We start from the raw sequence: 15,309 nt of genomic DNA, 5'->3' as shown, positions 1-15,309 counted from the left end.
TTTAAACAGTGTGGCTCTTAATGTCTTCACCTCAGTCTCATCTTGTTCTTCTTTCCCTGAATCTGCCATATCATCTAGCTAATATTTAAATCTGATTTGGGCCTCAGGCGTGTCAAAGTGTGAAACATGATGTGTTGCCAGCTAGCCAGCTCGCCTTGACCTCTACAGGGACAAGGTACCTCGATACAGCAGGTAAGCATGCAGGCGATAATTCCACAAATTTCTTCAGATTATGTTATTTTTAAACTTAAAGGATGTTTGTAACCTTATGTACATTTGCACAACAAAGATGGTTATCATATTTTAGTCTAATAAAAGATCTGCTTCCCAGAATGCTGCTCTTATTGATCTAAAATATAAAGTAAAACAGAAACATAACTGTATACTAACATAATATAAAATGGAGGAGAGGGCCTGGCACACAGTACGCTAGAGGCTAAAGTCCTCGCCTTGCATGCGCCAGGATCCCCTATGGGCGCTGGTTCATGTCCTGGCATCCTGCTTCCCCTTCAGCAGCTGCTTGTGGCCTGGGAAAGCAGAAGACAGCCCAGAGCTTTGGGACCCTGCACCCACTAGGAGATCCGGAAGAGGTCCTGGCTCCTGGTTTTAGATCAGCTCAGCTCCAGCTGTTGTGGCCACTTGGGGACTCTTCTCTGTATATTTCACTATCCAATAAAAACAAATTATTTTTTTAAAAAAGGAGGGGAAAAACATAAGAAAGGTGAATTAAAATTTTATATACTTTAAAATATTAGAATCTTTGTAACTGAAATATTAAGGAATCAAGAATACTGATAATTGTAGATTTCTGTCAAGGTCTAAAAATAAAGGAAAATGAATTTAGGTACCACAAGAATAAACTGATTTTGAGGGGCCCAGCACAAAAACCTAGTGGCTAAAGTCCTTGCCTTACATGTGCTGGGATCCCACATGGGTATCAGTTTGTGTCCTGGCTATTCCGTTTCCCATCTAGCTCCCTGCTTGTGGTCTGGGAAAGCAGTTGAGGATGGCCCAAAGCCGTCCTGCACCTGTGTGGGAAACTGGGAAGAAGCTCCTGGCTTGGATCAGCTCAGCTGTGGCCATTGCAGACACTTGGGAGTGAACCAATGGACAGTCTCTCTCTGTGTAACTCTGACTTTCCAACAACAAAAAAAAATAAATCTTAAAAAATTTTTTAAAAGAATTATCTATTCTTACTGCAAAGTCAGATATACAGAGAGGAGAGACAGAGAGGAAGATCTTCCGTCCAGTGATCCACTCCCCAAGTGACTGCAACAACTAGAGCTGAGCTGATCCGAAGCCAGAAGCCAGGAACCTCCTCCAGTGTCCCTCGTGGGTGCAGGGTCCCAAGGCTTTGGGCCGTTCTCCACTGCTTTTCCAGGCCACAAGCAGGAAGCTGGATGGGAAGTGGACCTGCCAGGATTAGAACCGGAGCCCATATGGGATCCTGGCACGTTCAAGGCGAGGATTTTAGCCACTAGGCCACTGTGCAGGGCCCAAAAAACTTACTTTGAGAAGGGGTTAAGACATTTCTAAGTTTCACCCTGTAGGTACCTGTTGTAATCAGGTTCTCATATTCTAAAACAGACTACAATTTTAAACTGACCTTGCTGAATTCCTTTCATCCTCTGTTTTTTCCCTGGATCTTTAGAATATGATGAACCTAAAGCACTGCTTGAGGACTCTTTACCATGTCTGTATTGCTTCATCTGTCTTGAAAAATCTTCCTCTGTTTCCTGGCTGTAGTTACCAAAATTGTCATCACTGTAGTTACCAAAGTTGTCATCACTGTAGGCACTGTACTCATCATATTCTTTACTCTTGAATTTTTTATGTTGATCCTTCTTTGATGTCATGTAGCTTCCTGATACGTGTCCATGCTAAGAAAAAAATGGGCAATCATTGTAGCAATTTTTCCACTATATGCTTAATGGCACTTAACAGCAACACAAGACAACTTTTCAAGGAATGAATAACGAAACTGTGGTACATTTACTCTATGGAATATTCAGCCATAAAAAATGAAATTTTCAACCAAATGGTCCCAACTGGAGAACATTATTTTCAGTGCAATAAGCCAGTCCCCAAAGGGCAAATATCATACTTCCTCTGATACAAGGCAACCCTAATGCAAAATACAAGATTGAGAGATATACAGTTATTTGTGTATATACATATGTTCATCTAGAGGAACTGTATGCAGAGACTAGTATGCAGAGAACTGAAGATATATTGCACTATGCATTTCTACTTCCAAATCAAAGATTGACTCCCAATGAAACAGTTAAATATATGTTGACAATAGGATGCAGAACTTTCTACCATCGTCTATGCTTACAATGTCAGAATACAGTATGATGGGTTTGTAACTGTTCCTGAAAGACTATACTATTGTAATAATACAGGGGAAAATCAAGGGGAGGGCTACTGAGGAAGGGAGAGAGAGAGCCAGCCTCCAGAACCGTATTATAAAAAAATAATAATAAAATGTAAAAAGACATCTTTTTCCCCTACTAAGTTAAAAAAAAAAAGAAGCAGCAAAGGTTTTATTAGTTTTAATCTTTTTAAAAGTAATTGACTTAGGGCCCGGCGGCGTGGCCTAGCAGCTAAAGTCCTCGCCTTGAACGTGCCAGGATCCCATATGGGTGCCGGTTCTAATCCCAGCAGCTCCTCTTCCCATCCAGCTCCCTGCCTATGGCCTGGGAAAGCAGTCGAGGACGGCCCAAAGTTTTGGGACCCTGCACCTGCGAGGGACACTGGAGGAGGTTCCTGGCTCCTGGCTTCGGATCAGCTCAGCTCTAGTTGTTGCAGTCACTTGGGGAGTGGATCATCGGATGGAAGATCTTCCTCTCTGTCTCTCCTCCTCTCTGTATATCCGGCTTTCCAATAAAAATAAATAAATCTTTAAAAAAAATTAATTGACTTAACATATAGAGAGAAAGCAAGACAGAGCTCCCATTTGCTAGTTCACTGCTCAAATTCCTGAAATGGCCTTGGGTGGGGCCAAAGGAGAGAGTTCAGCAGTCATCGCTGCCTCCCGGAATCTGCAGCAGCAGGAAGCTGAAGTGAGGAGCCAGAGCTAGGTGTCAAACACAAACACTGATGTGGGGTAAGGGCATCTGAACTCCTAGGCTAACAACCTGCTTTCCAACTCTAATTCATGGCTAGTTCTCATCTATGAAACCACTGAACATAGCTCAAAGTAATAAATGTTAGCAAACACACTTCCAATGCTTTAGCTTTTGCTTTCCATGTTCCATATCTCTGTATTCATAAATACAAGAATACTTAAATATTCACATCATTATGCAAATGTCTCCAAATAATGCAAAATCCTTTTTACAACACAGAAAAAATAAAACAGCATGGGGGAGGAGTGCAGAAAACACACGAAAATCTACCATTAAACAATTCTCAAATGATATGACATTAAAAGAAAAAATTGGGGGCCAATACAATAGCTCAACTGACTAATCCTCCACCTGCAAGTGCTGGCATCCCATATATTTCGGCTACTCAACTTCCTATCCAGCTCCCTGTTTAATGGCCTGGGAAAGCACTGGAGGATAGCCCAAGTCCTTCGAACTTAGCACTCGGGTGGGAGACCCAGAAGTTCCTGGCTCCTGGCTTTGAATCAGCTCAGCTCCAGCCACTATGGCCATTTGCAGAATGAATCAGTGGACTGAAGATCCCTGTGTCTCCTTCTCTCTGTAAATCTGCCTTTTCAATAAAAACAAAATAAATCTTTAACGACAACAACAACACAAAGAAATTACATGTTTGGAAAATTTTGTCAAGAAAATGTATCCTAGTCCTACTACGAAAGGAGAGCTTTCCCTAATAGTAAAAATAATCTAGTGGGTGAACCACTAATTAGCAAACTGTTTATTACAATAAACATACTTAATTTCATTGTTCTTACTAAAGTATGTGAAAACAAAGGATATAACTTAGTTCTACAAGTTTATGAATAATACTCAAGTATGTCTTAAAAAGTAGGTGAAGACTAAAAGCAGAACAGAATGCTAGATGAAGCTGAAGATTCATTAACTGAATATTTACACCTCTTATTAAAAATTATTATGTTAGTGTCATAGTGATATATTTCACTTTTTATGATTAAGGCTATTTTGTTAATTGAGTGAAATTTTAACAGCAGATTGATGCTTGCAATAACATTTTATAATTTTTATTAACTTCAAATCTGTGTTCATAGCTCTCTATACATAATGCATGTATTTTTACCTTTTAAAGTATTGCTCCTAGCTTTTTCCATTTATTTCCTCTCTATTTTTCCCAATAGCCATATGGTTTCAGTCCAAATGCCAACCAACAGATAGATGAATAAAGAAAGCATGGCATTTACAGGGGCTGGTGCAGTGGTGAAGAAGGCTAAGTTGTTGCCTGCAGCACTAGCATCCCATAGAGGAGCCGGTTCAAATCCCCGCTGTTCCACTTCCAATCCAGCTACTGCTAATGTGCCTGGGCAAGTAGCAAAACATGACCCAAGGCCTTGGGTCTCTGCATTCACCCACAGGGTGGACCTAGAAGAGCACATGGCTTCACATGGCCAGCCCTGGATATTGTAGTCATTTAGGGAGTGAATCAGTAGACACAACCACTCTATCTCCAGTACCTCTCTGTAACTCTGCCTTTCAATAAAAACAAACAAAAACCAGATCAAAAGAAAACCAAGGCCCAGCACTGTAGTGTAGTGTCTGAAGTCCTCACCTTGCACACATCAGGATCCCATATGGATGCTGGTTCTAATCCCAGCAGCCCTGCTTCCCATCTAGCTACTTGCTTGTGGCCTGGGAAATCAATTGACACGGTTCAAAGCCTTGGGACCCTGAACCCACATAGGAGACCTGGAGAAGGCACTGGGCTCCTGCCTTTAGATTGGCAGGTCCAGGCATTGTGGCCACTTGGGGAGTGAATCAACAGATAGAAGATCTTCCTCTCTGTTTTTCCTCCTCTCTGTATATCTGACTTGGCAATAAAAATTTTTTAAATGCTTTCAAAAAAGAAAGAAAGAAAGAAAGAAAACCCATGTGTTAGAGGCCAGAGTGAAGGCTCAACTGGCTAATGCTCTGCTTGCAATCACTGACATTCTATATGGTTGGGGTTTGTGTCCTAGAGGTTTTACTTCCCATTCAGCTTTCTGCTTATGGCCTGGGGAAGCGCTGGAGGACACCTCAAACCCTTAGTTCCCTGAACACACATAATAGGAGGATTGCCCAAAGCCTTGGGACCCTGCACCTGCATGAGACCCAGGTACAGCTCTTGACTCCTGGCTTTGAATAAGTTCAGTTCCAGCCAATGAGGCTGTCTGGGTAGTGAACCAGTGGATGAAGATCTCTCTGGCTTTCCTCTCTGCAAAGGTTCCCAATAAAAATAAAATAAATCTTTTTTTAAATGAACATGGTTTATACATGCAACAGAATATTATTTGCCTTCAAAAATAATGAAAAATGTATGAACTTCAAAGTACTGTGTTGTGAAATTTTTCACTTCATATGAATAAAATAATTTTTAAATTGTGCTGAATAAGAGACACAAAAGAACAAATACTGGATGACCCACATATATAAAGTATGTAAAGTGGGAAAAAGGCATACAAACAGAAAGTACAACAGTGGTTACCATTGGATGGGGCAAAGAAAACTAGCTTTTGCTGTTTCATGAGTATAGTTTCTATTTGGAATTCACACAAAGTATTAGAGAAGGCTAAGTGATGGTGACTGACAATACTGTCAACATACTCAGTGTCACTGAACTGCACACCTTAAAAATTATGGAAACAGAGTTCATGCCATAAGCTTTATCACAATGCATCTTCTAAAAAGACAATACCTGAGAAAATGGAATGTCATAATCCCTGTAGAAACCACTTCTTTTTTTATGGGAACTTTCCGTATGTTCAACGTCTGAATCAGGGCTGTAGTCGGAACTATCATCACTAGAGGGAGAATTATGCTGCAGGGAAAAAGACGAAGATGTTGCATTTGTAAAAGGAAGCAAATTACCTAGGAAGCAGACAAGCTTGTTTCGGCCAGAAACACTAACCAGCAGATCTTACTATGCCAGTAGACTCTGAAGTGCTGCTGGAAAATCCTCACATCAACTTCTCGGTCTCCTAGGAGGAAAGGACATGTATCTTCCTCTCTGCTTAGAGACTTCATGGCAACATTTTCCTCCTCATCCCTCTGGCACAAGGACTTGAGTTGGAAGTTCCCTGTGCTCCAAAATGACCTTATATTTAAGCTCATCATAAAGGAAGAATTCTCATCACCAAAAAGTAGATGTGGAACATGAGGGGAGTACGTATCATTTTTACCTCAAATGAAGGGTTCTTACTGTAATATGTTTGTACTCTTAAGTGACACAACATTCCAAATTATATGAAATGAATCCAGCTTAAAACTGGACAAAAATAAAAACTACAAACAACTGATAATAATGGACAAATATCAAATTTCAACAAAATGGTCACGAAATCATCTCTCTTTGGTCAAAATAATTACCTTCCCAGATTGAGTTTTCTATTAAGAGTTCTTACAGAGCTTAGCAATGAAGACACTGGCTGTATATTTTATGATTTCTTCCCAGCATCAAGACCCAGTATAAACTCAGAAAAATACGCTGAATTCAGTTGAACTCTAATGAACTCACAGAGGAAGAATTTGTTATCTTCCACCCCCTTCCCTAATGTTCTCTTAGGGAAGGTAAACTGCTTTCCTCCAGCTTTTTTTTTTTTAAAGATTTATTTATTTTTTATTGGAAAGGCAGATATACAGAGAGGAGGAGAGACAGAGAGGAAGATCCTCCGTCCAATGATTCACTCCCCAGGTGAGTGCAACCGCCGGTGCTGTACCAATCTGAAGCCAGGAGCCAGAAACCTCCTCAAGGTCTCCCATGTGGGTACAGGGTCCCAAAGCTTTGGGCCATCCTCAGCTGCTTTCCCAGGCCACAGGCAGGGAGCTGGATGGGAAGAGGAGCTGCCAGGATTAGAACCGGCGCCTATATAGGATCCTGGCACATTCAAGGCGAGGACTTTAGCTGCTAGGCCACCACGCAGGGCCCTTTCCTCCACTTTTAATCTTACATCCTCTGGTCTTGGTTTTCTGTGGTTATTAGTTTTTCTGTTGAAGTGATGGGTAGTTTGAATAAATCTGATGTTTTAACATTAAATCTTTCAAGGGTTTGAAATAAACACTGTCCATTCATAACCCATGTTTGTTCAGCCACTACCAAAAGTCTGCTCCAATTCTAAGGAGAGCTTCTTGTTTGAAGAACACTACAGATATAACACCTGTTCAAGAAGAATCTCTAATACAGACACTGATCTAGAAAGAACAATTGGAAAAAAGAAGATGCTGAGGTAGAGAGGGCTTCTGAAGCTACTCCCAAAGATGAGACTTAAACACATGGAGTTTGTAGCTCACATGGAGAAATAAAAAGTAACCTCTAACCAGAAATGAGAAACTGAATTACATTTAAAAAAAAAAATCGAAATAGGGCCATTGCTTTGGGCCAACTGGCTAATCCTCTGCCTCCAAGTACTGGGATCCCATATAGGCATTTCAGTTGTTCCGCTTCCTATCCAGCTCCCTGCTTAGCCCTGGGAAAGCAGTAAGGATGGCCCAAGTCCTTGGGACCCTGCACCCACATGGGAGACCTGGAAGAGCCTTATTCCTAGCTTTGGATCAGCTCAGCTCCGGCTATAGCAGCCATCTGGGGAGTGAATCAGTGGATGAAAGATCTGTCTCTCCTCTCCGTAAATTTGTCTTTCCAATAAAAAAAAAAAAAACAGCCTGCATCCCATGTGTTTCAATGTTTTTTTATTTCAGTTTTATTTATTCCAAATACTTTCTTTCTTTTCTCTTCTCGAATTCATTGCTGGCTCATGGATTACACGATGGCATCATTTTTCCCAAGAGACTTTTGTATTTCCTTTTTGTAACCCATGTCTTGGTTAGGCAGTGGTGCATTTTTTCATGGTGCTGTATTTTGTTGTTTCTGTTGTCATTGTTGCTGTAGAGATTGTTGCTCTAACTCATACCAGTTGTTGACCTTGTTTTATGACTTCTTAGTTATGGAAATGTACAGTGATGGAGTACTGGGGTCTACCATATACAGATGTGGGGGTATAATGCAACATGCATCTCTGCTTCCAGACGAAAGATGAATTCCAATGAAATTGTTGGACAAGTGTAGACAATGGGATGCTGGACTGTCTGACATTGTACCAGCAATGTTGGGGTACACTTAAATAAGAGACTGATGGAATTATGATTCCTTATGAAGGACTATACCACTGTAGTAGAATGGGGAAAATTTGTCGGGGGTGGGAGCTTGGGGGGAGATCCCAGTCTATATGAAATTGTACCACATAATTAAAAAATTCAAAATAAATACATATATAAATAAATAGCCTTTAAAAAGTTAAAGTGATCAAAAGTTATCACACAACTAAATAAAAATACACAGTACAGTCTTAACTTCAGAATTTAATGTTTCATATTACCTCTCCTTTTGGAGAGAAGTGAAATACGGTGTTTAATGTTAGAAAGTATTGCTTTTAATTATTTTACCCATTATATATTGATGGATTATCTCCTCATACCTCAGGTCTGAATTATGTTTTACCAATCTGCATCAGGGTCCAGCATGACAGTCTAATTACTAAATCCTAGCAAACATCACCTGGTATCACCTGGGATCCCATATGGGCACTGGTTCATGTCCTGGCTGCTCTGCTTCCCATCGAGCTCCCTGCCTGTGGCCTGGGAAAGCAGCAGCATATGACCCAAAGCATAACAACCCTGCAACCACATGGGAGACCAGAAGAAGCTCCAGGCTTCTGGCTTCAGAACAGCTTAGCTCCAGCCAATGCGGCCACTTGGGGTGTGAAGCAGCAGACACAAGATCTTTCCGTCTCTCCTTCTAACTGTAAATCTGCCTTTCCAATGAAAATAAATAAATCTTAAAAAAAAATCTGCATCACATTCACCCTACAGTGAGTATAAAAGAGATAGAATTTGGGCCCGGAGCGGTAGCCTGGCAATTAAAGACCTCGTCTTGCATGTGCCAGGATCCCATATGGGCGCCGGTTCTAATCCTGGCAGCTCCTCTTCCCATCCAGCTCCCTGCCTGTGGCCTGGGAAAGCAGCTGAAGATGGCCCAAAGCTTTGGGACCCTGTACCCACATGGGAGACCTGGAGGAGGTTTCTGGCTCCTGGCTTTGGATTGGCGCAGCACCAGCCATTGGGGCCGCTTGGAGAGTGAATCATTGGACGGATATCTTCCTCTCTGTCTCTCCTCCTCTCTGTATATTTGACTTAGCAATAAAAATAAATAAATCTTTAAAAAAGAGAGAGAATTCAAAATCCAATTCAAAACCCAGCAGCGTGGCCTAGTGGATGAAGTCCTCGCCTTGAACACGCCAGGATCCCATATGGGCGCCAGTTCTGATTCCGGCAGCTCCACTTCCCATCCAGCTCCCTGCTTGTGGCCTGGGAAAGCAGTTGAGCACGGCCCAAAGCCTTGAGACCCTGCACCCACATGGGAGACCTGGAGGAGGTTTCTGGCTCCAGGCTTCAGATCGGTGCAGCACAGCCATTGAGGTCACTTGGGAGTGAATCATTGGACAGAAGATCTTCCTCTCTGTCTCTCCTCCTCTCTGTATATCTGCCTTTCCAATAAAAAATAAATGAATCTTAAAAAACTAATAAAAACAAATAAATCTTTCAAAAAAATTTAAGGACTTAAGAGACTCCCTCTACACAATCCATGATTTTCACACTTCTTTGCTTTTGTATTGTTTTCTTAGCTCAGTCATTTCTACCTATCTATCATGATTTATGACAAACTATTTCCTATTCAACAATAAAGGTAGTTAATAAAATATTTATTAATGAATTAAACTAATATTTTGGAAAATCTTTATAGTACAAAAATGTTTACCTTATATTATATGAAAAACATAAAATACAGCATATGATCTCTAATATTAAGAACAAAAATATAAAGAAAAAAACCACCAAAATGTTAACAGCGATTCATATGTCACTGCAGAAGTGGTCTCCTTTTTATATTTCTTGATTGTCTAATTTTCTTGGAGAGCCTATTCCTTAACTTACAAGAAGACAACTCGTGTTTTAAAGATTTATTTATTTTATACACTTAAAGATTTAGTGAGATAAGGAGAGAGAGAGAAAGATCTTCAGTACATTGGTTCACTCCCCAAGTGGCTGCAACAGCCAGAGCTAAACTGATCTGAAGCTAGGAGCCAAAGCCAGGAGCTTCTTCCGGGTCTCCCACATGGGTGCCGGATCCCAAGACTTTGGGCCATCCTCGACTGCTTTCCCAGGCCACAAGCAGGGAGCTGGTTGGGAAGTGGGCCAGCCGGAACACAAATCAGTGCCCATATAGGATCCTGGAGCATGAAGGCAAAGATTTTAGCCACTAGCCTACCACACCGAGTCCCTAGACAACTCTTTTTAAGACTATACTCAAAGACTGTTGGAATAGTTTTGTAATCATACCAAATATCTCTCACAGATGTTTACAAAGGTAAAGGCTTCTCATACATTTGAGGCGTTTCCTTTTTCACCATGTAATGCTTTCCTCCATGCATCCAATGGTTATGGTTCTCTTCCTTCACTTCCTACAGAAAACAGCCCCTTAAGGGTTCATCTCTCCTTCATGCTTTAAAATTACTGCAAAGACTACATTCCCAGTACAACTTTCCTCCTCCTATTGCCAAACCATAATGTACACTTCGTGCATTTCATTTTTGCCTAAACTCTTCATACGTAAATTAAAATCCACTATTGTTTTTCCTAAACTAGTATTATCGACTTTCTGCCTCCGACATTACCTGTTAATAATAATCCCCTTCTCCTTACTGAAAATGTAGTACTCTTTGATTATATCTTCTTACTCTTCAGTAAATGTCATGTACCCCTCCTAAGTAGTTTTTTTAAATTATTTCTATGCAACTTCTTATTTTTACCTATTCTTCACCATTCTTATCACCACAACCTCTCATTCTTCAAAACAGCAAACAAATTCAATATAATCTAAAGCAAAAGCTTATACAGGACAAATAATTAACAAAAATGAATAAATAAATAGTAAATGTCATAGGGAGAAGAAAGTCAAAACGTAGTGCATTATCTGTTGGCACATGAACAAGAACAATTTTTCTCTTTATTGTAATTTTTAGAAATTTCATTTCTTTTGTAATCATGAGCAAACAGTACACAAGCATACTTCTCCAGCCAAGTAACAAAGTGCCCTATACTACCGATTAACAAATGCCCTGTACCATGTGCCACAGCCTTCAGGCATCCAGCTCATCCTGCAACCTGCTCAACCTTCCTAAAACGCCAGCTGTGATCCCAACAAGCCTTCTTCTCTGAGATGTCCTCCTCACACCAGTTATATCAGTGTTACCAGCTGTGTTATCTTCCAAACAACCCTCCGAAATGGGCTTATCTGACCTTTACTTCAGTATCCTTCAAAATGAGGGCATGTCTACGTCAGGCTAATGTCCACAGGTCTCTTTCACATGAGACACTCCTGCAGCTTCTATTCTTGTTATACTTCATCACTGGAAATATTTTCTTTTTAAATATCTTTTATTCTACATCAACTCTAATCCTTACTACTCTCTCAACTTTTTTTCAAAGGTTTATTTAATTTTTATTGGAAAGGCAGATATACAGAGAGGAGGAGAGACAGAGAGGAAGATCTTCCGTCCAATGATTCACTCCCCAGGTGAGTGCAACCGCTGGTGCTGCACCGATCCAAAGCCAGGAACCAGGAACCTCCTCCAGGTCTCCCATGTGGGTACAGGGTCCCAAGGCTTTGGGCCATCCTTGACTGCTTTCCCAGGCCACAAGCAGGGAGCTGGATGGGAAGAGGAGCTGCCAGGATTAGAACCGGCGCCCATATGGGATCCCGGCGTGTTCAAGGCGAGGACTTTAGCCACTAGGCCACGCCGCTGGGCCTTCAGAATGTAATTCTGTCTTAGAAAAGGAGGTGGAGACTGTCCCAAGACCGTTCAGTTCTCCGTGGCCACCTGACACATGTGTGAACCAGAGCCCTCTGATCCTGTTCCCAGACAGACCCTTCCATGCTGAGTGGGAATTTACCACTTGAGATAAAAGCCGGTTGGCAATTTGTTTTCTAAAAACCCTATTCTCCGTCTAAATTCTCTGCATTGTTGCTTCTGCTACTACACTGGTCTTGTTACTGTCCACGGTTTAAACCAATCCACTTTTAATTCTGAGGTTCCTAGGGCGAACTTGTTACTTCATTTTTCTGTATGTGTTGTCAGTAAGTTTTTGGTTTTGCTATTTTAATTGCTCTGCTTCTATGGGAGAAACAGAGAATTTCAAAAATCATCACATCACTGCTGCCAACTTTTCCCTGATTTTTCTGTCAGCACAGGTCTCCCTTCTTTCCCACCCCAAATCCGTACCACTGTCCAGCAGCATCCTATTGCTTTCCTGAACATCTGTTTTCTCCTTTGACTATCTCTTCTGTCCTTCCTGCTTCAACATAACCTGGGTAAGATAACTTTCAGACATCATTTTAACTCCCCTCATGGAGCACAGTGACTTCCATTGTAGGTACTGAATGTATATGAATGAGTAAATCGATGAACAAACAAAATACTGTGAACCCGTATCTGCAAGGAAGATCTTTCCTTGGTCTTCCAATATCCTGGCATGCAATCTTCCATCAGTTAAAAGATTATTTAATCTATAGTACAATTTATCTTGATTTGTAGAAATCTTTAATATATTTACATTTATAAACTTTTTTAAACACATAAGTATCCAATCCACACATATCATAAGAAAACAGTCACTGACTTCTAAATTCTAATGTTCAGTATTTTACATTTCATAGAAATTTACCAACAAGAATAAAAAAAGGAAATTCTAACCAACCTTATGTTTTTCACGTTTTCTCCTTTTGGATTTTTTCTTCTCTCTTTCTTTCTTGTGTTTTTTTCTTGACTTTCTGTAGGCTTTTTCGTTTTTGTCATTTTTGTCATTTTTCTGCTTCCTTTCTTCCTTTGCTTCCTGTTGCTGTGTTTCTTCAACTCCTGCGTCATCTATCTCACCATCTTCCAATTCACCATCTTCTCTGTAGAAGACAATGAGCATTTTAATTTTCAAATGTCAATTACTAAAAGATCTTACAGAAACTTTTCAAAAGGAAAAAAAATGTTCCAGGAACTGAAATTGCACTCATTTACATAAGGGATTGAAAATTGTCTTTATAAAGGCACGGAGAGTAAATATTTTACACTTGCAGGCATATGAATACGTTCCTTTGCCGAAAACATTTCTTTTTAACAACCATTAAAAATGTAAGAACTATCCTCAACAACTAAGGTTGCCACGCTTGGTTTTAGATCAAGAATTCAACTTCCACAAAATGAATGAATGAATGTCACATTCAGGTATTTATAATAGTTATCACCTAAAACATATCTCTAAAAAATTTAAACTACTTTAACAAACACTAATCACAGAAAACTTTAACTTACTTGCCCATAGACAGCTTTAAAATAAAAGCCATCTGTTTCTTATCAGCAAAATTAAATTAAGTGAACAAATTTTTGTATGTAAACATGTAGCAAAACCAAAGACATGCAACTGTAAATTCTTTCATTTGAAAAATCTGCAAGGTAAAATTATAAATTCCACCTTTCAAAGTAGTCTCTTTGGAGGCTGATTATAGGAAAAATATGACTTTCATATTTTGACCTTTTTTTTATAGTTACAGAATCCAAATGTTCACTAACAGTACCTTGGAGCTGCCTGTGGTACCATGGGTTGAGCTACTGATTGGGACACATCAAAGTATCCAAGATAAAGTCCCTCTTCCTCGGTTTCCAATCCAGCTTCCTGCTAAGGCACCTGGATGCCCTGAAAGCAACCTATGGTTCAAGTACGTGTGTTCCTATCATCCACAAAGACCTGGACAAAGTACCTGCCAGCTGGCTTCATCTGCTAGCCCCAGCTGGCTTCATCTGCTAGCCCCCAGCTGCTGCAGGCACTTGAGAAGTGAACCAGCAGATATAAGATTCTCTCTCTTTCTATGGGGCCCAGCGTGATAGTGTGGCAGTTAAGGTCCTCGCCTTGAATGCATCAGGATCCCATAGGGGCACCGGTTCTAATCCCGGCTGCTCCACTTCCCATTCAGTCCAACTCCCTGTTTGTGGCCTGGGAAAGCAGTAGAGGACGGCCCAAAGCCTTGAGACCCTGCACCCGCATTGGAGGCCCCAAAGAGGGTCCTGGCTTCGGATTGGCTCAGCTCCAGCCATTGTGGCCACTTGGGGAATGAGCCATCGGACAGAAGCTCTTCCTCTCTGTCTCATCTCCTCTCTGTATAACTGACTTTGCAATAAAAATAAATAAATCTTTAAAAAAAATTCTCTTCCTTTCTCCCTCACCAGCACTTTGCTTTTCAAACAATGTTTTTAAAGATTTATTCATTTGCAGACTAATGCCATGGCATAGTAGGTTAAACCTTTCCCTATAGTGCCAGTATTCCACATGGGTTCTAACTCGAGTCTCGGCTGCTCCATTTCCGATCCAGCTCCCTCGAGGGGAGGATGGCCCACATCCTCAGGATCCTGATCCCATATGGGAGACCTAAAAAAAGCTCCAGGCTTCTGGCTCTGGATCAGCCTATCTCCTGCTGTTGTGGCCATCTGGAGTGTGAACAAATGAATGGAAGATTTGTGTGTCTCCTCTCTCTTCAAATCTACCTTTCAAAAAAAAAATCTTTAAAGAAGATTTATTTATCTAAAAGTCAGAGTCACAGAAAGAGAAGGAGAGACAAAAATCTTCCATCCACCAGTTTTCTCCCCACATGGGGAGAAAAAGCCAAAGCCAGGCCTGCTATCTCTGAGCCAAAGCCAGGCCTGCTATCTCTGAGCCAAAGCCAGGCCTGCTATCTCTGAGCCAAAGCCAGGCCTGCTATCTCTGAGCCAAAGCCAGGCCTGCTATCTCTGAGCCAAAGCCAGGCCTGCTATCTCTGAGCCAAAGCCAGATGGGTCTTCTCACATGGATGGCAGGAGCCCAAGCACACAGGCATCTTATGCTGCTTTTTCCAGGCCATTAGCAGGGAGCTGAATTAGAAGCGGAGCAACTGGGACATGAACTGCCTCCCATGTTGAATGCCAGCAGGATCACAAGTGGCAGCTTTATCTTCTATTCCACAACACTGACCCCTCATACAAATTTTTTTTAAATATTCATTTTTTAAAATATTTATTTA

At 40.9% G+C, this 15,309-nt stretch overlaps 1 protein-coding gene across 2 annotated transcripts in view; it reads right to left on the bottom strand.

Annotated features, from left to right (window-relative positions):
- The window catches only part of ZC3H6 (zinc finger CCCH-type containing 6), a 50,005-nt gene that overhangs the window by 15,796 nt on the left and 18,900 nt on the right, over positions 1-15,309 (bottom strand). The window contains exons 2-4 of one of the 2 annotated variants that reach the window (XM_058667630.1): positions 12,966-13,164; positions 5,854-5,976; positions 1,691-1,880 (exon numbers count right to left, since the gene is read on the bottom strand). In XM_058667630.1, coding sequence (XP_058523613.1) covers positions 1,691-1,880; positions 5,854-5,976; positions 12,966-13,164 — 512 coding nt within the window. Of the gene's footprint in view, positions 1-1,606; positions 1,881-5,853; positions 5,977-12,965; positions 13,165-15,309 lie in introns of both variants that reach the window. The other variant, XM_058667629.1, reaches the window with a different exon arrangement.

The sequence above is a fragment of the Ochotona princeps genome, chromosome 8, assembly GCF_030435755.1.
Source record: "Ochotona princeps isolate mOchPri1 chromosome 8, mOchPri1.hap1, whole genome shotgun sequence".
In the NCBI taxonomy this organism is placed as follows: Eukaryota; Metazoa; Chordata; class Mammalia; order Lagomorpha; family Ochotonidae; genus Ochotona; species Ochotona princeps.
Note: the sequence above shows the minus strand (reverse complement) of the source record. Positions and strands in the feature narration are given on the sequence as shown.